Source organism: Talpa occidentalis, unplaced genomic scaffold (genome assembly GCF_014898055.3).
Source record: "Talpa occidentalis isolate TD23 unplaced genomic scaffold, MPIMG_talOcc4v2.1 talOcc4.12, whole genome shotgun sequence".
NCBI classification, from domain to species: domain Eukaryota; kingdom Metazoa; phylum Chordata; class Mammalia; order Eulipotyphla; family Talpidae; genus Talpa; species Talpa occidentalis.
This window is the reverse complement of record NW_023601212.1, coordinates 79,626,443-79,652,128: the sequence shown is the minus strand read 5'-3', so window position 1 is coordinate 79,652,128 and position 25,686 is coordinate 79,626,443. Positions and strand designations below refer to the sequence as shown.

General features: G+C 56.5%; 1 protein-coding gene across 2 annotated transcripts in view; it reads left to right on the top strand.

Moving 5' to 3' along the window:
- The window catches only part of CUX1 (cut like homeobox 1), a 320,905-nt gene extending 300,440 nt beyond the window's left edge, over positions 1–20,465 (top strand). For both annotated transcript variants that reach the window (XM_037506894.2, XM_037506893.2), the window contains exons 15-23: positions 13,242–13,369; positions 14,107–14,173; positions 14,781–14,893; positions 16,331–16,447; positions 17,502–17,585; positions 18,025–18,081; positions 18,477–18,557; positions 19,320–19,384; positions 19,595–20,465. In XM_037506894.2, the coding sequence (XP_037362791.1) occupies positions 13,242–13,369; positions 14,107–14,173; positions 14,781–14,893; positions 16,331–16,447; positions 17,502–17,585; positions 18,025–18,081; positions 18,477–18,557; positions 19,320–19,384; positions 19,595–19,664 (782 nt within the window). In that variant the 3' untranslated portion in view covers positions 19,665–20,465. The remainder of the gene's footprint in view (positions 1–13,241; positions 13,370–14,106; positions 14,174–14,780; positions 14,894–16,330; positions 16,448–17,501; positions 17,586–18,024; positions 18,082–18,476; positions 18,558–19,319; positions 19,385–19,594) is intronic.
- Positions 20,466–25,686: the final 5,221 nt, after the last annotated feature.

The window sequence follows — 25,686 nt, the reverse complement described above, 5'->3', positions numbered from 1 at the left end:
CGCACGCTCTCTCCCCCTTTCTCCCCACCACAAGCACTGATGACTGTTGACTCCGTGGGAAGCTTCCTTCCCTGCCGAAGAGAGAACGTGGCAGTCTGGGCTCTGCTCCCACCCCCGTAGAGATGGCCCAAACTCACACCAAAAGGCTGATGCTCTTCACTTCCAGACCAGACCATTGGCCCTCCATTCATTTTGCCTCTCGGAACGTTCTTTTATGCACAGTTTAGGGCAGTCTAAGTACCAATCAAAAGTCTAACTTGTCTCTGATTCCTCCTGTTGTCTATGTGTATATGCGTGAGAATAGAGGTGGATGAGAGTGTGTGTGTGTGCGTGTGTGCAATTTTATACGTCTGTGTATTTTCTTAAGTACCTGTGCACACATAGAGTGCATTACTGCCACCTTTTTTCAATAAGCTGTTTTATCAGTTATGGCTTCTACAAGTTTGCTAATTTAGACTCCTTTATTGCCATATCTTTAAACTAACAATAGATGATTTCGGTATATATATATATTTTTTTTTGCTTATTTATAGGTGCTGTATTTTATTATCTGATTGTTAGGAAGGGATGAAAGGGGCAAATATTCTTTAGAGGGATAGACTGCCGGCAGTATTGGGTATAATTTACAAGATGTAGTTGTCATACTGTATATTACTGATTGAAAACTTTTTGACCGTATTGTGTATCATTGAAACCTTTGTCTTAGGTCAACATCTTTGGATGACATTTTAATGGTGCATTCATTATTTCTTAAGTTTAATTAATATTACCTTTTTTGATTTGGGGGGGTGGGAGGGAGTTATAATTTTAAAGGTATGCTCCCGCTATTACACCTCAGTGTGCTTGTATTAATTAACTTGTAGGACTTTGACTGTAAGATGTGAAACCACATTTCTTGCATGATGTTTTAGAAATTATGTATTTCATTTACAGTCTTTTAACCTGCAACTGCAGCACTTAGTTCAAGTTTTCACAAATTTAAGAGTCACTACACTAAAGACAATGCCTTTTCATGAATACGAAGTTTTCAGAAGGCTCTAGGAGGCTGGGAGGCAGGCCGTTTGTCTTTTGATGCTTGCATCATCTCTGAACTTGAGATCTGGTTCAGTGAGAAGAGAATTCACAATGGAGGAGCTTAGGGGAAACGGATTAACATCTGGCTCGATTCAGGTGCATCAAGAAGGGCGAGTTTGCGTTGGGACAGTGAGTAGCAGAGCCCCTGACAGTTCTGTGGTGTCCTCTCCACAAAAACCTCGAGGGAATTTTGTCATCATGTGCGATGAATTTCTGAATATCTCATTTTCATTAGAATGAAAAGCAGGGAATTAAAACAGGAAATATTAGGGTAGTGTTTTAATTTTAAAGGCATGACTGTTATTTACAAGGGTGTTAAATCCGAGGAAATTGAAAAAGTATAAATAAGTCCATCCTAGTGGCCAAATAGCAACAGCCTAAAACAGCCACTTCGGCTCTTCCAAGCAAATTAGTCACTTGTATTGTTTTGTTGTGAACTAGGTTATTGTTGATTTCCATTCTGTCTTTTTTGCCAGACTTACATCTGGGTGCTCGATACAATCAATTGGTTAAGTTTTGCTTGCAGTTCTTTGTATTTTGTTCTCTATTTATTTTTTTTTTTTAATTGAGATCCCAACCCTATGATTGTTTGTGGTAAGCTATCACTGTCTGTAATACTTCTAAGAGCTGTCACTAAAAAACAGAAACCCTTGGAGTGGGGGGACTGTCCCCTCCTCGCTGGGCCCCTCAGTTTGAGTCTAAGGGTTGATCTTTCATCGTGATAAGCAATATTCAAGTGCCTTGAACAGCACCCTCTCCGTGGGGTTTGCCTTCAGCTGGCTGGCGTTCCACGCAGTAGCTCCCACAGACGGCCGACCTCCTCCTCCTTACGCTCCATCAGTTTAAAAAGCTGATTTGTACCTCTCCCCTGGGGAAAACGGTTCTGTATAAAACACTAACACTTAATTACAAGCTCCATTATACCATTTTAAATGGCTTCTTTTTTGTTAATTGGAGGCAGTGTTCATAACTTAAGGTTTTTGCCATTACTTAGCTGGCTAAGTGGAGGCTCAGCGTAAAATCAGTGTTCACGGTCAGCCTCTTGACCCTCGCTTCCTGCCCACTTATTCTTGTGGTGTCTGAAGTGGAAGGTGTGTGGCTCCTGCCCAGACCCGCGCCACTCGCTTCCACTGCCCGGCTCCCGGGTGACCTCTTCTCTTGAACCTCTGGACCAGGCAGGGCATCTGTGATTTCTGTCCACCAGACAGACGGCTCTTCTTTAGAAAGGATCGCCACAGCCACTTATCCTCAGAGCCAGGCTGCCTGGGGCCATCATCACCCGAGGTGGCTGATGGTCATCTCTGGGGCAGGACCAAGGCAGACTCCCGGGAGTGCAGGCTTGTGAGAAGGCTCCCCAAAACGCCAGGATCTCGACTCTCGTGATTACTATCAACCATGGCCAAAGGGGTCTGGGACTGTGATTGAACAAAAAGGTAATCGTTCCTAACCTCCCTGGGACAGTTCCCTGATTTCCAAAGCACAAATGCCCCATCCTACCTGTTGGCATCTTTGTTTTTTCCCCCACTTGAAAACGCTCCTGTCCAGTCTGGACGTTCGGATCTGCTGATTGGTGGCCCAGACCCTGGCGCTGCAGAGCTTTGGGTTAAGTGTTCCCCCGTGCTATCTCTGGCCACAAGACCACCATCACCACCCCCCAGCCCCCACCCGACCCACTTGGCCTGCTCTAGGAGAAAGGACACACCCGTGTGCCTCCTTGGCCGGGACCACGTCAGCGTGCAGCTCCTGAGCAAAGCAAATAGGTAGCAGGTTGTGATTTCTCTGCCGAAGGGAACGCTCAAGGCCCCGAGGTCACACGCAGTCCTGCCTGCAGAGGTCAGGATAGCAGTCACCAGTGAGGCTCGGTCCACGGCTGGCCCCTCCTGGCTAGCGTTGGACTGGCTTTCTTTGTTCTCCTGAACTTGTGTCCTTTTATACAGGAGTGACCCATGAACTCTGTGGATGTTCTGTGCAATGCTTCTCACTCCTCTGACTTGAGAAAAACCAGTCTCCCTGAAGATGGCAGAGGAGCCAGGGAGGAGTATTGGCATGTCCTCCTGGGGTTGGCACAGAGTTAAACAGTGATAGTGAATTACAGATCCTGAGCTGGGAAACAGCAGCCTTTGCCTTAAATACCTACGACAAGCCCACTCTCACAGGCCTGTGTCCACAGAAATCTGCCCTCTGCCCCCAGACCCCTGCTCTGAGGCCAGTAAGCCAGCTGTGCAGGACGTGTGGCGTGGCCAGGCTCCGGCCTGCAATGTAGCGCGTGGACTGCAGCTGCATCCCTTTAGGCTGGACATCTGGCTCCTCCCTAGATGTCCTTCTCTTGTCTTCACACTCTTCATTTGTCCCCTTCTACCTCACTAACCTGTGCTCCCACCCGACGTCACTCCTCACTTCACTCCCTTCAGAACCGTGAGGCCAGTGGGTTCAGGGAGAGAAAAGGCTAAGAAGTGTGGCATCTGTGTGTGTCTTGGCCTGGTGGGTAGGCTGCTACTCTCTCTTGTGAGCACAGCGTGGACAGACAGCTGAGTTCTGCGAGGCACATGGATTCTTCTCTTGACTTCCACCTGTTCCTGAAGCTCCCACAGCTGTTTCATTTGCAGGCAAGGGCCGTCTTGGGCCTCAGAGGAGCTTGTTTGGGCCTGCCTTTGCTTTCTGCCTGTTCCTGCTCAGCTGTGAAGATCCGTCACAGCCGTTCCCCCTGCCCTGGGCTGCCCCTAAATGGCCATGTGAGGCCACTTGCCCAAGATTCCTTCGTGGCGTCGTGTCCGCCACAGGGAGGTATGAGTCCAGTTTGATCTTTGGAAACATCTCCAGGACAGAAGAGGATACGGCATTCTTCAGCTCATGCACCCAGTCTTAAATCATATGGCTCTCTCTTCCCCAAAGAATATTCCAGTTTCTGCCCAGTGCCGAAGAAAGCCAGCTGGTTGGATGGTGGATCCACTCCCTGGTGGCCTGGTGGGACGATGTTGAAAGTGGAGCTGCAGGATTTGTGTTGCCACGTGCTTGGGCACTGACGGGGAAATTTCACGTTTAGGAGTCTCCTTGCCGCTACGGTTTCATTTGGACCAGGAGGCACTAGGGGCGGCTTCGTGACCCCCAAGGCCGAGCTGCACCCTCAGTCACAGAGTGACAGCCAGGACTCTAGTGTGATGGTGTTCCCTCTCCCGGTACATTGGATGTCAATCTACCCGGCACAGTCACTGAGCGAATGCGTCACTTAGACAGTGTTTCCCATCAGCCTCTTTGTAGATGAAGACTACCAGGAAAGAAGAAGAAAGCAAGTTCCTAATGATAGTTCTATCAAGATCCTGCCTTTAGGAATGTGCTGGAAGCTAGACCAGAGCCCTGGGGCTAAGTGAAGGGTGGAGGGGGGCCGCAAACTGAGCATGAGATGAGCCCCACCCCAGGAGCCAGGGCAGCCTGAGAGCCTGATTCCTGGCCAGGAAGACGGTGGAAATGTGATTTCCTGCCAGCCCCACTTGCAGGAACCAGCCCCACCCACCCAGGCCTGGCTTCCCACCTCCACTCCCCTCCAAAGATCGGTGTCCACGCCGTTAAGTGGCATCATCTCCATTTTCATTTTTGGATGAAGTGACATTTAGCTTTAACAAGACATTTCCAAAGCGCCTAGTCTCCTCCAAAATGCTGACTTTAAAAGTTGGACATTACAGGCGAAGAATCCTAAAAAGGCTAGTGAGAGAAAGACATTAGGCTATGCATAAATGTGCACTTCCCCACCCCTTGTTACTAAACTTTTAAAATACCTTCAAATTGCCCTTCATGGATCATTCTAGTTGACCCAGTGATGTTAAGTGTAGTCTGTGTTCCCGTAATTTCCGTAGTGTTTAGGCTTTAATTTCTATCACAAAATATGCTATATGCTATGTATCAAGCTTTCTGTGATCAGAAAGAAAGGTGCCTTATATCCCAATGTCACGGCTACATCCCTATGGAAAAGAATCAGAAGCACAGTGTGTACAGAAGCATTGGGACTTCCGGTGGTGAAGCCAGACACCGTCCAGCAAGACGCATCCAAGTGGCACGGGGCTGCTTTTGTTTGATAGTCGCTCTTTTCTCCTTTTTCGTTTTCCTTATTTCTCTCCCCTCCCCCCTTTCTTTTTGTAGTTTGCTTTAAACAGAAAGCACTTAATAGATGACTGTGTGTAAAAGCTCTGTGCAATAGAAATCCTTTTTCTTCATTTTTGAGAGATAATGTATTGCACACCAAATGAACTCAAAGTAAGCTTTAGACCAGATGATTCAGGTTATGGATGAGTACGTTCACTGTAGTTCCGTTTGTCCATGAACTGAAGGGAAAACAGGCCTCCCCAGCACCCCCCCCACCCCCATCTCAGCCTGCTTCTTGCTGACCACCGAGCTAGGAACACAGGGCCCACGGGCGCCCGCCGGAACCGCCGACTGGGTAGCAAGGTGGGGGTGTGCGTGGCTCAGCCGCCGAAAACCCTCCGGAGTGTGTGACCACCGCCGTCCCCTCCAACACCTAACCTTTTCTTGTTGAGATGGATTGACTGCTACTGACCTGCCAGCGTGCGTGAGGGTAATTATAAAAGGATGTTTCCTTGAGGGGGGGGGAAGAGATTTCTATCCTCTTCTATTTATTATTAGGTTAATCTTTTAAGTACTTATCAGGAGTGTATTGTTGTTTTGTGTTGTTGGTATTGGTGTTATAAATGCTTTTTGCTATCACGCCAGTGGTTACTGCCTCCTGCCCTCCCCCCCCCCCTTCCCCACCAAAAGAACCGCAGGGTCCTGGGGACATGACTGGGGGCAGAGAGGGCTGCTCCAGCAGGTTCAGACGTCTGTCTCCAGAGTAGCCACTCAAAAACCGGTGGTCTCTACGTGTCTAACTTTTTAAATGAGAGAGTTGATGAACAAAAATCTACCAACGGGTGGAAGAGCACTCGTGTGAGGAGCTGCAGAGGAGACTTAGAAAAGCAAAGTTCAGTTCCCCAAAGCCTCCTAGAGCCTCTGGTAAGACTTCTGGGTTCATGAAGTTTCAGCGGGCCCTGGTCAAAGCGGGCGCGGCGGCCTGGGCAAGACTGACTGCCCAGCGAGAGGGGCTTCCTGCAAGGCTCGTGTGGGTCCATCATTTCAGTTGGCGTTGTTGTTGTCGTTTTCCTTGCATACAAAGTTGGTCAAAATCATCTTGCGAAGCAACAGTGTTTCTTAGCCTGGCTGTGGTTCGAGGACCCACACCAGGGAGGTCACGGGGTCCCCTCTCCCCCCTCAGTGTGGTTGAGTGTGGAGAAAGGTTAGACGAGGGGCTGTGACTAGAAGCACAGCCAGCAAGACACCCAGCTGCTTGTCGACGGGTGTGAGGGTGAAGGGGGGCTTGCCCTCCCTTGTGGGCCCAGGAGAAGGCAGCGCCCCCAGGCCGAGGCTGGGGTCCCGCCCACCCCAGGCGGGCCAGACGGCTGCCCCCACTTGCCAAGGGCCCGGCGACGCCCGACTGTTGGCGCAGGTGTTTCCTTCCGTGCCACGGCCTTCCCCTCCTCTCGGAAATTGTTGGGGACCCTAATTTTGTTCCTGTCTCTTTGAAAGCAAGCCCTCCCATGAGATAACTGTCCCCGTCGCCCCCGAAGGGTTTTCATTTTTCTCTAAATTAGTCTATGCATTTCTCTCTCTCGAACCGTTTTCTGCCTCTTTCCTTGAGAAAACGGGCCTCTCATGTCCCACCCTCTGAGACCCCTCAGAAAATGCTGTGCATTTTGGAGACGTGAGGATTCATTCAAAATTCTTCTCAAAAGCATTTGCGACTAGCTTGTTGTAAAGTAAAAGTGGGACAAAAATAAAAAGCAAAGGTGGTTTTCCCCACGTCCCTTCCCACTGAGTGAGACCTAGCTCTTTGCGTTTGTGCAATAACTACTTGCCGTGAGAGCGGGTAGCCACGCTCCCGTCCAGACTACTAACAGCACAAGACAGCTCGCTCACGAGGGGCGGACTTCTTCCGGAAAACTCTTTAATAAGCTCAGCCCTCCCCTCCCCGCCCCCTGTATTGTGGTGTCTTACATTTTAGCAGTATTTTATATTTTCTGTAACGCACTAAGTCTTAGCTGTTTCTAGAGCTTGTTTGTTAATACAATCACAGACTTTTTTTTTTTTTAATCTCACAGAGACCCAATTGACCAAAAAAAAAAAAAAAAAAAAAAAAACGTCCTTTTTGTACAAATAGCTTTGAGAAGCCTCTGTTTTTGTTGCTGTGACCCATCTCTGGTAACATTTTATTTCTTGCTATTTGTTTTCGACATTAAGAGTCAAAAGTTGATCCGGCCGGCGCGGGGGAGGGGGAGGCCCCCGTCGGCCCCTCGGCGTTGTCCCTTCTGTCTTTGGTTAGCCATACGCTGTTTGTTCTCAGCACTGTACAACGGTCCCTATATGATATGGAGAAGCAATATCACTGTATGAAACTCACACCATGTATTATTATTATTCACTAGCACCCTAGGTGTGATAATTGAAGTAAATATCTTTTATACAAACACAAGAATGTGTGGGTTGTTTTTATTTAAAGTGTTCTGGCCTGAGGAGCAGCAGCAAACACTTTTCATTCTGGGGCCAAAGGGCACCTCGGGGACTGCCTTCCCCCTCCACCTCCCTGTGCTTCCCATGGCGTGTGGTGTCCAGGCAGGTGTTGGCGGAGACCCGGCCGCAGGTAGGATGCACAGGCGTCCGGATACCAGCAGGCCCCCCTGTCGCCGAGCTCTCCATCCGGGTGCTGCACAGGGGCCTGTGCCGGCCTGGTGGTGTCACCGCCACCGTTCAGTTACCCTTGATGTGCTGGCCGTCCTGGCATCTGCTTCCTTGTCTGTGAAAGGGGGGCATCGCCACCAGTCTCATGGACCAGAATGGCCAGTGGTGCCAGGCGCCGCCCTGGGGTGAATGGGGACAGCCCAGTATGTGGGGCCTGGGTGCCTGAGGCAACAGCCAGGTGCCTCTGCGGAGTGGCCCACACCTGGTGCTGGCTGGCCTCAGTCGCTCCATGGGGTTCTCTCATTTTGTCTCTGATTCCTGCTGTGAAAAAGGCTGCGCCAAGGGAACCCGTTAACGTGGGCAACAGAGTGGGAAGAGGAAGGAGCTACGGTGTCTTGTGAATTTCGGGGTGATCAGGCTCCGTGAAGGGGCCTCTCCAGCCAGCCCTGGGAGCAGGCTGGGGGAGAACTCTGCAGTCGGCTGCTAGGTGGGCTGCAGCCTTGTGACCCAGGACGTTTCTCGTCTTGAGATCTACGGGGTTGGAGAGAATGGACATCCTTGCCTCTGGCTGGTTGGAGGTGGTATTTGTTGTGCATTGGTTTGTAGGTTTCAGCGTGAAGCTGCCATGTGAGTAGCGAGGGTCTCTGACTTAAATTGGACTCGATCCTCCCTCCAGCGGGAGACCCCAGAACACCAGACAGTCTCCCTCCAGCTCCAGGGGTCCCATCCAGTCACTCAGGGACGTAGGTCTGAAATTAACGTAAAGCCAGTCGAACGCTGCCATTTTGGTGTTTCACAGACTCAAGTCTAAGCAAATACGCTGCTACTAGTTTAGGTATGCCCCACTTTTTAAAGATCTGTTGACTGAATTAAAATACAAAACATTAAAAAATGAATAAAACACTTAGTGCAAAGTCTTTTTTACCCAGAAAGTCTCCCCAAGTGCTTTCAAAGTGAGATTTAATGAAGCAAAATGGCAGCTGCACGTGGTTTGCAGGGCTGGCTGTTTTCGTAAACCGCCAGCTCCAGGGGCAGGAGGCGGCCGATTGCACGCTCCGGCTGTCTGTGGGTGACACGTCCGTGCCAGGCAGACCTCGCAGCCTCCCTGTGCGTGGCCTTTCTCCTCTCCCCATATTCAAGTGCACCTGAACAAAACCACGAGCCTCGCTCGATGCTTGGAGGAAGCACGATCACAGATGTACAGGCTAAGGCAGCGCGACGGTGTAGCTGGTAGTCTGAGCCATCCGCCACTATCCATCCTCTCTGCTTGCATTTCCAAGGGCCTCTGCCGTGGTTATATGGCTGCTCCCTCGCGGTCCTGCGCGCCAGCTGGGGGCTCAGCTCGCGGGTCTCTGCATCGGCACATGTCGTTGTTGGCTTCCTGTAAGGAGGGAGGAGCCTGGGCCTACCTGCGGGGGTTCCAGAGAACTTGTGATGTCGACGGGGTGCTGGCCTGGAAGCCAGTGTAACTGGGGCGAAGTGACCCAGGGGAAGATCGGGAGGTGGCAAAGTCAGAGAGACCAGGAAGGCAGAGCCATGGGACCAGGGCAGGCAATTTCTCTGATCTGGAGGTGGCTGGAGGGTTTTAACACGGGGTGATGTGATCTGAGTGTAAAAGGTCCTCGGGCTGCTGCTTCGTGAGTGGAGTGTAGCGATGAGGGTGGAAGAAGGGGCGCATCAAGATAGTGAGGGCGTGACTCTAGCCAGGTGTGGGGACCATGCCGAAGCTGATTGGATTCTGGATACATTTTGAAGATAGACGCAAAAATAAGACAACACATCAGACGTAGGCGTGATGGGGAAGAGTTAGGGCAGGCCCGGGGGTTTGATCTGAGCCACTGAAGGATGGCTCTGCTCCTCTGGCCCTGAAGATAACACCCCTTCCTGCTGACTGGAAGCAGACTGGACCCTGAGAGCCAGACTTCGATCTGAACCCCTGAAGTTTGGGGTGCCAGTTTGGGAGCTGTGTTCTGGAGAGTCCTTAGCACGTCAGTGGCTCCTCAGGCGGCGGCAGTGAACGGGAGGAGAGAGAAAGGCGTGCAGGAGCAGGATGAAGGACCGTGCTACAGCATCCAAAGCTGAGCGCAGAGAAGAACCTGCAAAGGAAAAGAGAGGAGAGAGTGACTGGTGGGGGGCGCGGGGCACGGGCCCGCGGGTGCAGGAAACAGTAACTGAGAATAAGGGCGTAGCAAGTGCAAGGTCTTCGGTGACCTTGGCAAGGACCGTGGTGTGGTGGGTGTGCAAGTGCGCAGGAAGGGTTTAAGGAATCGGACACTTGAGACTGGCCAGGGAGTTTTGCTGGAGGGGGCAGAGAGGTCAAGAGGCCTGAGTGCACGTGCGCCAGCCGGGAGAGTAAAGAACGTGCTGCATGCTCGGGGAAAGAAGACAGAGGAAGGAGCCGATATTGCAGGAGAGGGGGACACTTGGTGGGGGACGCTTGCGTAGGAGCAGGAGTGAGGGGCGGCAGGTGGCAGGCATGGGGAGCACCTGGCACTCACCTCTGGCCCCCTGTGGGGACATGGAGGTGCAGCGGCAGGGAGTGGGGTTGTGGAAGCAGCTCATCTCCCCTGAGAGCCCTCTGGGCAGAGGCAGTGAGCCGCAACTCTTACCTGGTTTGCTGGTGGACTATCACAGGGAGCCCCACCTACAGGAAAGTGGCTCCACCACCGCCAGGCCTGACCCCCCCCAACTCCATTCATAACAAGTTTGTGCATGTAATTGACCCGCAGTCAGAAATCGTGCCTAGACCTTAAGTCAAAGAGCCCAATCTCCTTAAGTCTTGACCTTGAAACTGCTTTGATTTCTTTCTCCCCGCTGCAAAATGTCCCCTCTGGGAAGTCTTCCCAGATTCACCCAGAAGGATGAGGTCCCATAAACTTTCGTAAGGGGAGGGGACTATCTCCCACAGTCTCCCACAGGCCACCTCTCAGAGGGGAGGCGTTCTCTCTCTCCCACCGCTCCCGCATCCTGCTGTCCACCTGCTGCCACTACTCCCTCTCTGCAGGCTTCTCCCCCACTGCAGACACTCCATTCTGCTCCCTACTCTTGAAGTGCCCCCACTAACCTTTGCTCTTGCTCTTCCCAACTGGCATCTGTCAAGAGCAGTCCCTGGTTCCGCCACCTCCTGCTGCACCCCATTCCTCTGCTACCCTGACCAAACTCTCTTCAGTGGGGGCAGGTTCCCTCCACTGCTCTCCTGGCTCTGCCTTGCTTGAGACATAAAGGACCCCTCCTTACTCGGTGAAGGTCGTAGTCAACTTGGCACCTTCATACTTCCTCCTGATTTCCCCCTGCTTTCTGCCACCTCCTCTCCTGCTTTTTCCCTGAAAATGTTGACCTCCCCAAAGTTTCTACCCATTCCCACTGCAGCTTTGGGCCCCCAACTTCATCTCCAGCCTCAGGCCCCTGGGCCCAGCCAGTTCCTCCTCATGCACACCCCCTTGGCCATCCCACCAGCATTTCCTGCTCACCAGGGCCACGCTGCCGCGTTTGGAGACTCCAGTTCAGGTGCAGGCTTCCCCTGCTGCGTCTGTCCAATGGGGTAGAACTCTTTCCAGGACCTTCTATTGCCTTGCCCCAGGGTCAGAGTTCATGCCCATTTCTGCCAGACCCTAGCTCACACCCTCCCTTGCCATCAAGTGGCCACCCAGAGATGTGGCACCAACATCATCTGCACCTGTCTCTGGGCTCCACACCCTCCACACATCTCTGGCCCCCACTACCCGGGCTCAGCTCCTGCACCATTTTTGTACATATTCCTGTGTGGCTGTTCCTATGGATGCCCAGTGCCTGGAACTGAACTTATACCCTCCCTCAGTCTAGGCCCTTCACCTCTAGTAATGTTACCCAGGGTCCCTCTCCCTCCATCTCACCACAACTTCTGTCTGCCTCCCTCCTGAGCATGTGGAACAGCAGGATGACCCTGGGACCAAAGACTTTATGCCCAGGCCAGCGGATCAAGGCATTTCAGGTCTCCCTGGGCCTCTCCCCAACAGGATCTGCTTAAAAGCCCCTGTAGGCCACCCAGGGCTTGCAGGATGAAGGTCAGACACCAACCTGGCTACCCACAGTAGTTCCTCTATGACCTGGCCAGGGCAAGGATCCAGGTTATCCCCCCAACCCCACCTGGGACCCCTCACTACCAATACTACCTACTTGCCCTGTATAGTGAGGGTCTCAGCAATATTTGAGAGAATAAATACATTCAGGATCTGAGAATATGGAGATTCCAGTATTGGGAAGGGCTTATATGTAGCCGGGGTGGACACTCTGGGGTTTTTGTCCTGGGCTGGGAAGCCTCAATTCTTCAACTATAAAATGGGGGTCATCTTTACTGACGGATGGGACTGTTGTGAGATGTAGCGGGCACCCAGGAGATGGAGCATGTGGGGGTGAGGTTGGCTGCCCCTGAGCTGGCCCAGGGCACTGAGGGTCAGGGTGGCCACCTGGTCAGCAGGCTGCATGCTGGTGGGCAGGTCCATCCTAGGAGGACCCAGACCCTGGAGCCTTTGGGCATTTCTGGGGCCACAGTGCCCCCTGGTGGTCATGCAGTCTACCCCAGGCCCAGGCCTTCCACTGTCTCTGCAGCCCTGAGCAAGGTTCATTTTCACCATTTTACAAATGAGGCTCCGACAGAGCAAGCCAGCTGCCCAGACTCACACAGCCATCCAGAAACAGGGCCAGACCCCAGGCCACCCTGTCCTCTCTGCCAATGCTGCTGGAGGCACCTCCTAACCCTGGGCTAGGAGAACTCCCCAACATCTCCCCCTAAAAAAAGGGCAGCACCATCTCCACACAGCAGTATTTTCGATTTGCTTTGTTGGAAAGATAACCTGGCACTTGGATGGGGGGGAGAGGTGGACAGGGCTGTGGTTGGGGGATTCCTGGGGAGCCTCCACCGCTACAGCTGAAACCTGTTGGGGGAAGGACCAAGCAAGTCTGGTGGCAGCTTCAGAGGTTGGGCCTCTTATCCCCTACTCCCCCACCCCCTGCTGGGCCTGAAGATAGTCTGCCCCCCCCTTGCACCTCCCCTTGAACTCCCCCCACTTGTCTCTATCACTCCTACCCCTTGGACTTCCCTCTGCTCACTGTCTCAGGGCTTTGGCCCTAGAAGAAACTTGGGGTTCGCTGGACTCAGCCTCCTTGCCCTGGTTGACAGGCAAAATGAGGCCCGAGGAGAAAAGGGACTGACTGCAGTTACCCAGCTGGTCATGCAGAGCCATGGGGTGGGGGTGGGCAGCCATTTCCCCTACATCCCTAGCCTGGACCCCTTCTCCTCCAGGGACCTGAAGAGTTCTTGGGGGCAGGTTGCCCTGCCTCTGGCTGATCTTCAGCGGGCAGCAGGCACCTGGGCGGGGAGGAGGGAAGTAGAGATGGGGGGGCGGCATAAGGCTCCCCACAGGGTCCCACCAGGCTCCTCTGATGGCCACATCTTCCTTTGGCCACAGGGCGCTGTGCAGAGCTGCAGGTCCACGTCACTGAAGCCGCGGCCACGGCAGCTGAGCAGAGGGAGCTGATCGCGCGCCTTGAACAGGACCTCAGCACCATTCAGTCCATCCAGCGGCCTGATGCTGAGGTAAGCCCACCCCCTCCGCCCAGCCCCTCACCAGCTGCCCGCTGCTCTTGTCCAGGTACACCAGCGTTTCTCAGGCAGCTGGTGTCAGCCTGCCCTGCTCCCAGGCGCAGAGGGGTTGTCCCCCACTGCGTCTGGGTTTTGCCTGCTCCCTTCACCATGAAGGCCCAACTCGGGAGGCCAGGCCAAAGGCTGAGAGCTGGGCTTCCTCGATCTGACATAAAGCACCCTGTGTCTAGCGACGGGCTTGGACCTCTGCCCTGGGAGCACTGGGTAAAAGGACAACCAGGATTCTCCACCCATCCTATAGCTAGAGGCCGGGAGGCCCAGGATCAAAGAAGACTGGAGCCCAGTGGGCCCCTGTCACATCACCTACCCCCCATTTTATAGATGAAGAAATGGGGCTTAGGGAGAGAAGCTGGGCTGGCCCAGGTCATGAGGCAGGCTGGCTAACAGGTCCAGGGGACATCTGGGCCTCTCATGCTGCCATGAGAGGTGCCAGTCACAGGTGACTGGCTGAGTTCACCACCTCTGAGCTCCAGCCTCAGGGCAAATGTGGGTCCAGCCTTCTCTTTGGCAGCCTGTGCCAAGCACTCTCCAGACCCTTCTTTGGCCACCACTGTGCCCAGCCCCCATCACCAGACAGCCCGCCTGCTCCTTGATCCCCATCTGCTTGGCACTCCGACTGGGTGTATGGCTGTGTATGGAGGCCCCCCCAGCCCTGCTTCTCTTACATGCAGGGCGCTGCTGAGCTCAGCCTGGAGAAGATACCGGAGCCCATCAAAGAGGCCACCGCGCTGTTCTATGGTGAGAGGCCTTCCTCACCACTGAGGCGGCAGCAGCAGGGCTGGAGGGGATCGGGAGAAAAGTTGGTGCAACCTCAGCCCTGAGGCCTGAAGAGCACCCCCTCCCCACAAAGTCAGGGCGTCCCACCCCAGCAATGACCCACCCCACTTGCCCTTCTAGGGCTTCACCTGACACCCCCCAGGGGATGCTGGCCCCCCTCAGCCCTGCCAGTGGCCTGTCAGAGCCTGATGGGTGGGGGGTTAGCACCCCGGGGAGGCGTTGGCATTGAAATGCAATACCCAGCAGCTGGGTCAGGACAAGGTGGAGCAGGGGTGACCCCTGGCTTCCCAGTGCCTTCACTGTCCCTTTGCTTCCCAGGAACTGGGGCCCAGATGCAGGGGTCTCAGATCCAAGTACAGAGGGAGGGGCCTTGTTCCTCCCCTCCTGAGCCCCTATTCTCATGTTACACCCCACCCAGTTCCCCTAGGCACCCCTTCTCCAACTTCTCAGCACTTTGTGCTCAGACGGCCCATGGCACAGAGCTCCCTCTGGGCAGGGACCACCCAATCTGAGGGCCCACTGCTGGGCTCTGCCTCCACACGCCAAGCCCCTCTCCCCTACCTCCTAGGACCCTCAGTGATGGCCAGCAGCACCCTCCCCGAGGGTCAGGTAGACTCTCTACTCTCCATCATCTCCAGCCAGAGGGAGCGCTTCCGTGCCCGGAACCAGGAACTGGAGGCTGTGAGTCATGTCCTTCCCTCCCCAGTAGTCCCTGGGCCTGAAGGCACAGCAGTTTGAGAGAGAAAGATATGTCACAGACTATAAACCACAGCAGGATTAAATTTGTTCTGTCAGTCAAGGAGGGCTTCCTGGAGGAGGTCTGCCATGCTGGGCTTAGAAAGAAGAACCAGATGCTCAAGAATTAGATGTCTCATGAGCAGAGACAAGGAGCCAATTAGCCAGAAGGGAATGTGGGTTGTGCCAGGGCTGCAGCAGGAACAAGACACGGTCACTGGTCTGGTGTCTACCACCAGGCCGGGGGCGCCACCAAATGATTGAAACAGCAGAGTGACACTACCAGGATGGAGGGGGCATTAAGCACATCCATGCTCTTGTGCAGCTATCACCTCTGTCCCTCTCCAGAGCTTTCTCATCTTCCCAAACCCCTTCAGCCCTGGGCACCGCGTGCTCCCCCTACCCCCACCCCGCCCCACCGTCTCTGAGCATGTGGCTGTCTGAGCTGCGCCACACACTGTGCATCTCTCTGTGACCGGCTTGTTTCCGGAGCCCGAGATCCGCAAGGTCCACCCCGTGGGAGCCTGTGTCAGACCTTCCTTCCTCCTCGAGACGAAATCACATTTCGTGCGCCACGAGCCGCCTCTCCCTTTCCCTTCACCCATCCCCTAGCGCCTGGGCCCTCCCGCATCACCGGGAGGGCGGCTGCTGTGCTCGGGTGAGCGGACAGCTCTTCAAGCCCCTGCGCCCACTTCCTCTGGGTGTCTACCCCGCTCTGCTGGCTCGTGTTTAGTTTCTGGCGGCACCGCCGCACTGCCACCCACTTTGTTGTCCTGTTGGAGCTTTTAACAGTGGGAAGAAAGCATATAAGTATTAAGTAACTTGAGAAGTGAGACCCCCCACTTCACCTTGTCCCGGGATTGGCAAACATTGAAATCACACAGCGCGCGATTCCGTTTGTATGAGGTGACCAGAATAGCAAATCCAGAGGGACGGAAAGTAGATCAGCGATCGCCCAGGGCCGGGAGGCGAGGGGACAGGGAAGGGCTGCTGACGGGCTTGGGGCTTCTTTTTGGGGTGACAGAGATGCTCTGGAATCAGACAGTGGAGATAGCTGCATAACATTGTAAACACATTTTAAAAAAACACACACTGAATTTTGCACTTAAATATGGCATTTATACGAATTATATCTCCAGGCTATTTTTTTCAAATGCTGATAATAACATAAATTAACAAAACATGAAGACACCTGAAGTGAGAACCAGGGCTTCTGCCTAGGACCGGGGTCACGGGAGGAGCAGGAGGCCCTCCAGAGTGGGCAGTTCTGAGCAGGTCAGGAAGATGGCCGCATGCAGGCAAAGAAGGGGCTCAGGTGGGCAGAGTGGCACCTGCACTCCTTCTGCCCCTGACATTGCCCACCCCGCACCTGCCGGCCCACAGGAAAACCGCCTGGCCCAACACACCATCCAGGCCCTGCAGAGCGAGCTGGACAGCCTGCGGGCTGACAACGTCAAGCTCTACGAGAAGATCAAGTTCCTGCAAAGCTACCCCGGCCGGGTAGGTGCCCTCCCCAAGTTCAGCCCCAGGCATATTGTCAGGAAACAGTTGGTCAGGGCTCTCTGAGTCTGAAGGGGTGGAGGCAGTGACCTGCTGGGCAGCCCTGGGCGTGCGGGACACCCAGAGGCCAATCCCCGCACCTGCCAACTTCCCTTCCTAAGCTGGGGAGCTCACATACGCTCTTACATACAGTGGGGCTCTCCTGGGGGTTCGTTCATCAAGACCAGCCAGGAGGAGAGGCATAGCCACGAGCAAGGATCACAGACCTCACCCCACAGGCCCAGGGAACCCTCTGTGAAATGAGGGTGATCTGCTGGAAATTTAACTCCGCGGATGTGGAGCATGCAGACAAGCCTCAGGGAATCCATATATTTTGAACTTATGTTTGAAAAAAAAAATCAGAATTTGATCCAACACCCCCAAAACCGATCAAGAGAACAGAGCAGACTTCTGCTCTGTTCTGGGCTAGAGACGGACATCCCTGACTTCTCTCAGCCCCTAGGCCTCAAAGGGGACCACCCCATGCAAGGAAACCCCTCTGTGACTGTTGGGAGACAGTGTGGGCTGTGGAAGGGGAGCAGTGACACTCTTGGTGGGTGCCTCCCTGAGACAAGACTGTCAGCCCCCCATTCCACCCGCTGGACCTGTTATTAGGCCACCAGGGGGCGCCCATGCTCCATGCAAACCAGTATCACATGCAATGACTGGCAGGAAGGTGGCTTCTCTCCCAGGTGCCTGCCTGCACCCCACAACCACCCTGCACATGCCCAGAAGAACCCCTCCAGACCCACCTCCCTGCTCTGGACCCAGGCCTGTCCACCTTGTACATTCCAGCCCCTGTCTGGACCTCAGTTCCCCCTGACTGACCCCAGGGGGAGACCAACCCCAGGTAATGTCCCTGGACACACAGAACCAGGCGACTGCACCTTCTCACCAGGACCGCTCCCCACCTCTGTTGTGCTGATAAGGAAATCCAGGCTCCCATGAAATCGGTCAGCCTTCAGTCCCTGGGCCCTGGCCTTCCAGTCACCGGGTCTCTTCTCTTGCCACACAGGGCAGCGGCAGCGATGACACGGAGCTGCGGTACTCATCCCAGTACGAGGAGCGCCTGGACCCCTTCTCGTCCTTCAGCAAGCGGGTGTGTGAGCCTGGCCTCCAGGAAGGGCCAGCCGGGAAGGCTACAGGGGCCCCAGCCGGCCCTCCCTCCCATCCACTACCCGTGATCTGTCCCCAGCTTCCCTGGCTGTCAGACTTCACACACTCCACATCCAACAACTCCAGGCCTGTCTTGATGCTAGCGAGGCCAGGACCACCCAGGGCAGGCCCAGGGTCAGGCACCCTGCTGGTGGCTGCTCAGAGTTATGATAGCAAATGGGTCAGCCTGGGCTAGGCAGACAAGCTGTGCTCATACAGATTTTGGGGGAACTCAGGATGTCACACTGAGCGGGTCTGGGTACCGGTGGGGGGGGCCCTGTAGACCCTAGGGTCCTATAGGAATTGCGGGGCGGGGACCCCTTTCTACAGTGAGATGGCCGGTGGGCCTATAGAGTGCTCTCCTGATGTCTCTCCCCCTTCAGGAGCGGCAGCGAAAGTACCTGAGCTTGAGCCCCTGGGACAAAGCCACACTCAGCATGGTAAGTCCACGCCCCTGTGCCCACCTGGGATAGGCCTGAAACTGTCTCCAGGTACCTCATCACCTGCCCTCCAGCCCAGTCTGGAACCAGAGGGACCCCACTGGCCCCTCACAGGTCCTGCCAAGAGTGACTGAGTGACCCAGAACAGGGTCACTCCCCTTGGGGACAGCTCCTCCGGTAGCACCATTCATAATAGGTTCTGGAATCAAGCTGCAGGGACACCATCCCTCAGACCTTCTGTGGCCCAAGGTCCTGACCTATACAGTGGAGTAGGAGCCTGACTGCCAGCCCATCCCCCCTCCTTGCTGCCTTGAAGTCCTCTCAGCCAGAGCCCCAGGCAGCCCAGGAGTGTGAGACCCTGCCCACCCCAACTCCATGTCTGGCTTGCTCCCCAGGGGCGGTTGGTTCTCTCCAACAAGATGGCACGCACCATCGGCTTCTTCTACACGCTGTTCCTGCATTGCTTGGTCTTCCTGGTGAGTGTCCAGGTGGCGGCCGGGGATGTACTCATCACACTCCCCCTGCCTGCTGGGGCAGCAGGGACCCTGTTACTGTGACTGGCACCCAGGCCTCCTCAAACTGTACCATCTGCTCCTGGCCACTTTAAGGGCTCTGGCTGGAGCGGGCCAGCAGCCTGGCCACCCTATGGAAAAGGCCTGGCTGACTCCGTCCAGGCCCAGCCCTGGAGCGACTTAGAAGGCAGGGCCTCTGTGGGAAGAAGGTAGAAAGCAGGTCTGACTCTAAGGGACAGCCTGGTGGGCCCACGGGGAAGGGACATCGTGAACTGAATCTCCTCGTGTGCAGAGGGGTATTCCACCTAGTGGGCACACATAGCACATGCAGAGGCCTAGCCACGCCCACATGTTCACTGAGTCAGAGAGCAGGCAGGGTGTGCAAGTGGAAGGCTCCCGCCTCGGGAACCCCAGATGGTCCCTCTGTGGCTAGCCTGGCTCCATCTCTGACCCTGGACCCAGAGGGCCCTGCTCTGCCAGCAGTATGCTCAGCAGTGTGAGGGATGTGCCTCTGCATCTGGGCCTGTCTGAGCATCTGTGAAGCAGGGGCACAGGAGCACCTCTAAGACCCACCCAGGCCAGTAGGCTTTGAGTCCAGCTCCCCATCCTGGGGCTGGGGCCACGAGAACATTCATGGGCCAGGAGGCCAGGCCCAGATGCCACAGGTGGACTGCAGGAGTGGCCGAGGGGCATGACAGGCAGCTCAACGTGTCTCTGCCTGGCCAGGTACTCTACAAGCTGGCGTGGAGTGAGAGCATGGAGAGGGACTGCGCCACCTTCTGTGCCAAGAAGTGAGGATGCCCACCACAGCCCTGCCCTGAGCCCCCCAGCACCATCCTATGACCACCACAAGCCACTACTTATATTCCCTGCCCCCAGCCCTCCACCATTGCCCCTCCCCCTTCCCATTACCCCCACCCAACACATAGTGCATGCCCCCTCCTTTACACATTTTCCCCCCTTTTTAGACTTAACCTCAGCAAATGTTTCTGTGCCCTCAGGTTTGCCGATCACCTGCACAAATTCCATGAGAATGACAATGGGGCAGCGGCTGGTGACTTGTGGCAGTGACATCCAGGGCCTCCCCACAGGACATCGACATGGCTGCACTCCCCACCCCTGCTTGTTCAGCTGTTTCCAATGACTCAAGATTCCCCATAGAATCCCTAGTAGAAACTGCCCTGGCCCTCCACCCAGCTCTCCACCCCTTAAGAGAACTGCTCAACTACATCAGGCCCCCCTCTGGCCCATCCCAGTGGTGACAGCCTGACCGCCAGCCCTGGCGACAGAGACCTGCGAGCCAGGATGCTGACTGCGGTCCTACTGGTTCTGAGCATGGTCAATCCACTTGGGATCCCCTGGGCTTCTCTGAGCCAGGGACTGGGATCCCCTAGATCCCCTAGGATCCACCACCATCCCAGGGACTGGGATCCCCTAGATCCCCTAGGATCCACCACCATCCCTCAAGAGGTAGAGAGCCTTCCTCCTAGGCCAGCAGGCTTTGAGTCCAACCACCCCCCCCCTGCCTGCCTTTGTCATCCCCACCGCAAGGAAAGGGGGAGCCCCAGAGGGCAAAATAGTTTCTGTGACCCCCGCCCTGCCCCCCTGCCCCACAGTGATTTTTGCTTTCTTCTTTAATAAGCTATTTTGGCTTCTAGGTGACTTGTAGGTGGCTTCTGGTCTCCGGTGAGACCCCATGCCCCAAGCTCTGTCACCCTAGGACTGAGGGTGAGGGTGAGGGGCGCAAGTGCTTCTCGCCCAAGTAGAACTGGCCAAAGGCCATCCTGCCTTGGGGGCCACTGGCAGATCTTCCTAAGTTAGATTGGCGCTTTTGTGTTCAGCTTTACGCATTTGGAATAAACACATGGTTGCAGCCATACCGGCGGCCCACGCTCTTGTGACTGTGGGGCTCTGGGACCTGTGGGTATGGAAGGCTGGTGGGACTGGACCTTTTGGCTGCTCTGCTGGTGTGAGACACAGCCCCCACCACACAGAAAGTCTCTCCCCCTTTTCCTATCCCCAAGAATACCGTGAGCGGGTCCAGAGCTCAGCTGCCACCCCAAACCACAGTGTTCAAGTGTTCTTGAGCAGACAAGCAGTATCATCAAAAGAAGAAATCCATTCCTTTTTTTTAAAAAACCTGTTGGGCTGCGGTGGGATGTGTGACGGATGTTGGATATGTGACATCAGGTCCTGGGGAATCCCTGCTTCCCTTTCTTGGGGAGCACACCCTTTCCCTTGGGGCCCTGCTGCCAGCCACTGTGAAGCCCATGCCAATCAAGCCCCCTGAATGTTAGTATTGCATGGGGACACCCTGAGTCACAGGTTCTTTACCCCCAGCCCAGCCCCACTCATGTGGGTCCCCTCTTGGTCACTGGGGATTGGCATTACCTCACCGGTTACGTTACCATCAAGGCTGACTCCATACCGCCACTCACCTGCCATCCACCAAGCCAGAGTCCCCTGGGCCATCTGTCACCATTTTAGTCCTGAATACTCCAGAGCTTGTAAATCCAGGAATCCCCCTCTTGGGCACCCCCACCCAATGCCCCTCATCATCTGCCTCATCAGAACTTCTTCGAAGAGTCCAGATCCCCCTTCCCTCAGGAACCCCAGATGAACCTGTCCTCCCTGACCCTCATTCTTTTCCCCATGACAGAGCTGATCTTGGCCAATCACAGCCCTGACCCCCACCCCCACCACTTCCACATCTTCCACCAGTTCCTTCTTGCGGGTTGCAGTCACTTGGCAGCTGGCTCCTCCTCACTTCCTCCTCCCTGGGGATCAGAGCTATTGTCCAGCCCAGAGCTTCACATCCTAGGACCTCCCTTGGCCAATGACAGCCCACCACTACTCTGAACCAGGTTAGTCCACTGGGGGGCCAGGCCACCCAGGAGGGTGGGATCCACAGCCAGGCCACCCAGGGTGTGAAGACTCCTTCTCTCCCACTCCTAGCGGTCACCCTCCTGCCCCCATCCCACTCCCACACGCTTTCCAGCCCCAATCACCCACCTCCTGGTTCCCAGCCAGGAGTCTAGGCCTATGTGCAGCTCCAATCAATAACTGGCCCACCACCTAAGCTGTCATCAAAGGTCTTTCAAGAGAGTGGCTGGTATGCGAGGGTGGAAGGGAAGGGGTTTAGGTACCAGAACCTCCAACAAAGCCTGCCCAGGGAGCCCAGGATAGGCAGGCTGCAGGTGAGGGCGCCAGGTCAGGCGCCACCTTTGCCAACCCATGGCTTCACTCCGGGAGCCATCCTCTCCATCTGTAAGACAGGATAAAACCCCCTGCTGGTACCGCTTCCTTTCCCAGGATGTGAAATGGCTTTGGGAAAGGTTAGAGTGCTCTCTACAAAGGTCAGAGACGGCCTTGGGTGGGAGAGGGCAACAGATGGAGGCAGCCCCTCCCCCACACGGAGACCTTGGCAAACCACAGAAGGGGGGGAGGAGGGTCACTGCAGAGGGTTTAGTGCAGACCGGGAGAAGTTGATCTCCTGCCCGCGGGGCTGAGGGCTGAGGCTGGGGCCAAGAAAGGAGAGGAGGGACAGAGGTCCGGCGACCCCCTACCGCTCCCCAGGAGCACGGTCTGGTCTGGTCTCGGAGCAACACTTGACCTCCCTCTCCACACCATCCCTTTGAGGCCTGCGGGACCCCCAGCCCCACTCCACCTCCTTTAGGGCGCCTCCTGAGGCCACAGCCACAAGGTTCGGCCCACAAGTGCCCAAAAAGGCCAGAAGGTGTCTTTGTTTTCTTAGCCTGTCTGGTCTCCGCCCTCACCTAAACCCCGGCTCCCGGGGCTGTAAAGCAGAGCAGGGGTGAGGAAGGCGGGGTGAGGCGTTTCCCCGCCCCTCCCCCCATCGACTCCGCAGGACTTCTGAGGATCTGCCTGTCCCTCCATCGCGGACGTGGGATGTCGGGGACCGCACTCAGGTCCCCCCTCCCCGCCCTGCCGCCTCAGGGCGATTTCCGGCCCGGGGAGGGCTACAGCGAGGGGGCGTGGTGCCCCGGATTTATGAGAACCAGACGCCGACTTCCCCGGTTGCGACATCTGGGCCGCCCCGGGCTTCCCATTGTCCCCGCCGCGGAGGGCCCGGACAGCGGCAGGGCCGCCCCCCGCCCCCCGCCCCCGCGGCGCTCCCGGGGCCACGACTGGGCTAGGGCGCTCCGGCCTGCGGCCCACCGGCCAGTTCCCGGGACGGAGGGTCGCGGACTCTCGCCCTAAAGGTGGCGGCCGCAGGCTAATTCCTCACCCCGGGCCCGGGGATCGGCCGCCGCCGCCCGCCGGGAAAAGCAGCCGCGGGCGCGGGCGCGGACCCGGCTCCGCGGAGGGGGGCGGGGGCGGGGCCGCCGGGGCGAGGCGGGCGGGGGGCGGGGCTCGCCGCGGGGGCGGGGCGGGAGGCGCGCGCCGCGCGGGTGGGGGGCGCGGGGGGAGCGGGCGGGGCGCGCGCCGCGCGGGGCTGGGCTCGGAGCGCGCGGGGTTCCACTGCCTGGAGAGCCGAGCGGGGGCAGCGCGGGGCCAGCGAGGAGCGCACGAGCCTTCGAGGTGTGGACGAGGCAGGGAGGACCCGCAGCCAACGCCGACTCCCCGCCGGGAGGGAACCCAGACCTGCCGCGGGCCATGAACCGCCGGGTCCCCGGGGCCCGGCCGCGGTCCGGGCGGCGCTCCCCCGGCGCCCCGGCCCGCCCCGCCGCAGCTGCGCGCCTGTAGGTACGGCCTGCTTGTCCTCAGTTCCCGCGCCCCCCGTCCACCAGCCCGGACCTTGCCTGTCCCCGAGGGCGCGCGTGTGTGTGCGCACGGCTGCCCCGGGAAGCGCGGCCGCACGCGCCCTGGTCCGCTCGTGGCGTCTTTGTGTGCGGGTGGGAGGGAGAGCGAGGGGGAGATGCGCCCCCGCGGGGATCGGCTCCCAGACCCCCATCCCCGGCCGGCCGGGAGTGGCGGGGGGGGGGTCGAGCCGCCTCCAAAGCAGCTGCGCCCCCGCCCCCTCCAAGCGCCCCGGCCCCGCGTTGGGGCCGGCGCTGCGGGTCCCCTGGAGGAGGGGTCTCTGGCTTGGGGGGAGGGGGGGCCTGGTCTCTCCGTTCCGCTGCGGGCGCGGGAGTAGAGTCAACCTGGAGTGCGGGTGCGGGGAGGGACCCTATCCACACCGCCGTCGCCGGCCCGGCACGCCCTCCGCTCGGCCCAGGCCCACTTTCTCACCGTCACCGTTCTCGACCCGCCCACCCCGGGAGCTCCCTGGCTGCCCGGACAGTGGGGAGGATCTCTGAGGGTGCCCGAGAGGCTGGCGCCTTTAAGAAGGGGCGGTCTTGCGCCCTCCATTCAGGCCCTTTCGGCCTCGGCCATTGATGAACCTGCGGGCAGCGCGGGCCAGCGCGGGCCGGGAGCCACGCCAGCCCAGCGGGCCAAGGCCAGGCAGAGCCCTGCCTTCAGCAGCCCACGAAGTGAAGTCTTCTGGCGGAGCAGGCTGCAGTGACTAGGGCCCCTCAGGAACCGCGCCGGGCAGACGGGATCAGCCTCAGGAGTGCCTGGACAGGAGGGGTGGAGAGTCAGATCTGGGTTGGACCCTATGCGTGCCCTGTGAGCCTTCATGATCTACCCTGTAAAATGGCAAGGGACCCTGCCTCCTAACTGAGTAACACGCAAGAGTTGCCTCTCTCCGCCACAGACCACGGAGCTTGGGATGAGTGAGAACCCTGGCAGGGCAGAGAACCCAGGGAACCGTTTCCCTGAAAGGTTTCAAACAGCTGCCCCTTGCGGGACAGTTATCTAAAGCTGGTTGTCTCCCCACTAGCCCCATCGTCCCTTCTGGCTTCTCCGGCTTCATCCAGAGGCCATCGGCGAGGGGAGTAAGCCAGAACCGTGCAGCTCTAGGAACTTTGATAGGGGTCTGGCAATGGGGGCAAGTGCTGTTGGTCTGGGGGGTGGGGGGGTTCGACCGTTTGTGGGGGTCGCAGAGTTTCTTACAGGTTGCCTCCCTCTACTACTCTCCCCCCTCTAGATGGCATGAGTGATGGTGAGCAAAAGATTCTGATGCCAGTTAATTGAATTAGGTATCCCAGCATTAATACACATGCTTCTCTTCTTACCCTTATTGTGAAAAATCTGTCCAAGTTTCTGAATCACCTCCTCCCTACTTAGTGGGTCTCCTAAGGAGGACCCCCAGGCATACACACAGGGTGGGCTTTCTTAGGAACTGTTGAAAGGGGGCTACCAGCTGGGTAGATCCTGGACCCCCCAGGGCTAAGCTTTTGGTTTCAACCTGACTCACTTGAGGCCATCTCTCATGTACTCTTCACACCAACCTTGTGGTTTGGCGCTAATATTACTCCCATTTTACAAAAAGAGTAAACATTCAGGGAGGTGAAATGACTTGCCCAAGTCACTCAACCAACAAGCCAGGCCTGTAAGACACTTCTGACAAAAGCCTGGCTCTTAACTCTTGCACTGTTCACCCATCTTGGGTTGTAGGGACCTGGGGGATTTGGGTGCCTCAGGCCTCCTGGCTGCTGCCCCCATGGGGTTTAGTCTAGTCTGGGATCCTCTCTTTCTTCCTGCTCCCCACTGTGTGGATCTGGAAGGGCATTCAGCACTGTGGAGCCCAGGAGGTTTCTCTTCCTCCCTCATCTGGTCTGGTCTGTTTTTATGGCTCAGTCCCAGGGGGGAGCAGGTGTGACCCCTCCACATCTGGAGGTCGCAGCCTGCACTGTTTGGACAGAGCAGGGCAGGGCATGAGTGTGTGGGAGTGCAGCACCTTGGGCTCCATTCCCCCGGTCCTTCTGATCTCTGAATGTAGGCCCACCTGGGGGTGGGTATGACACGGTCGAGTGGAGAAGACATATGGTGTTGTGGAGGAGAAGGGGGGCCAGGGTGAAGGCGTGGACAGGATAGAGGGGGTGTTCCTGAGGCCTCCGTGGACTAGGGGCCTGCTGTTAGGGCAGAGGGTGGGAGCAAGTGTGAATTGTCAAGCTGGGTGCTGAGACTTGGAGCAGAGGATGAACAGGAGTTGGAGGAAGAGGACGTATTAGAACTTGGACATGGTGAGTTTAAGGTGCCTGAAACCAGCCAGATGGGGGTTCAGGCGCTCAGAGGAACAATATAA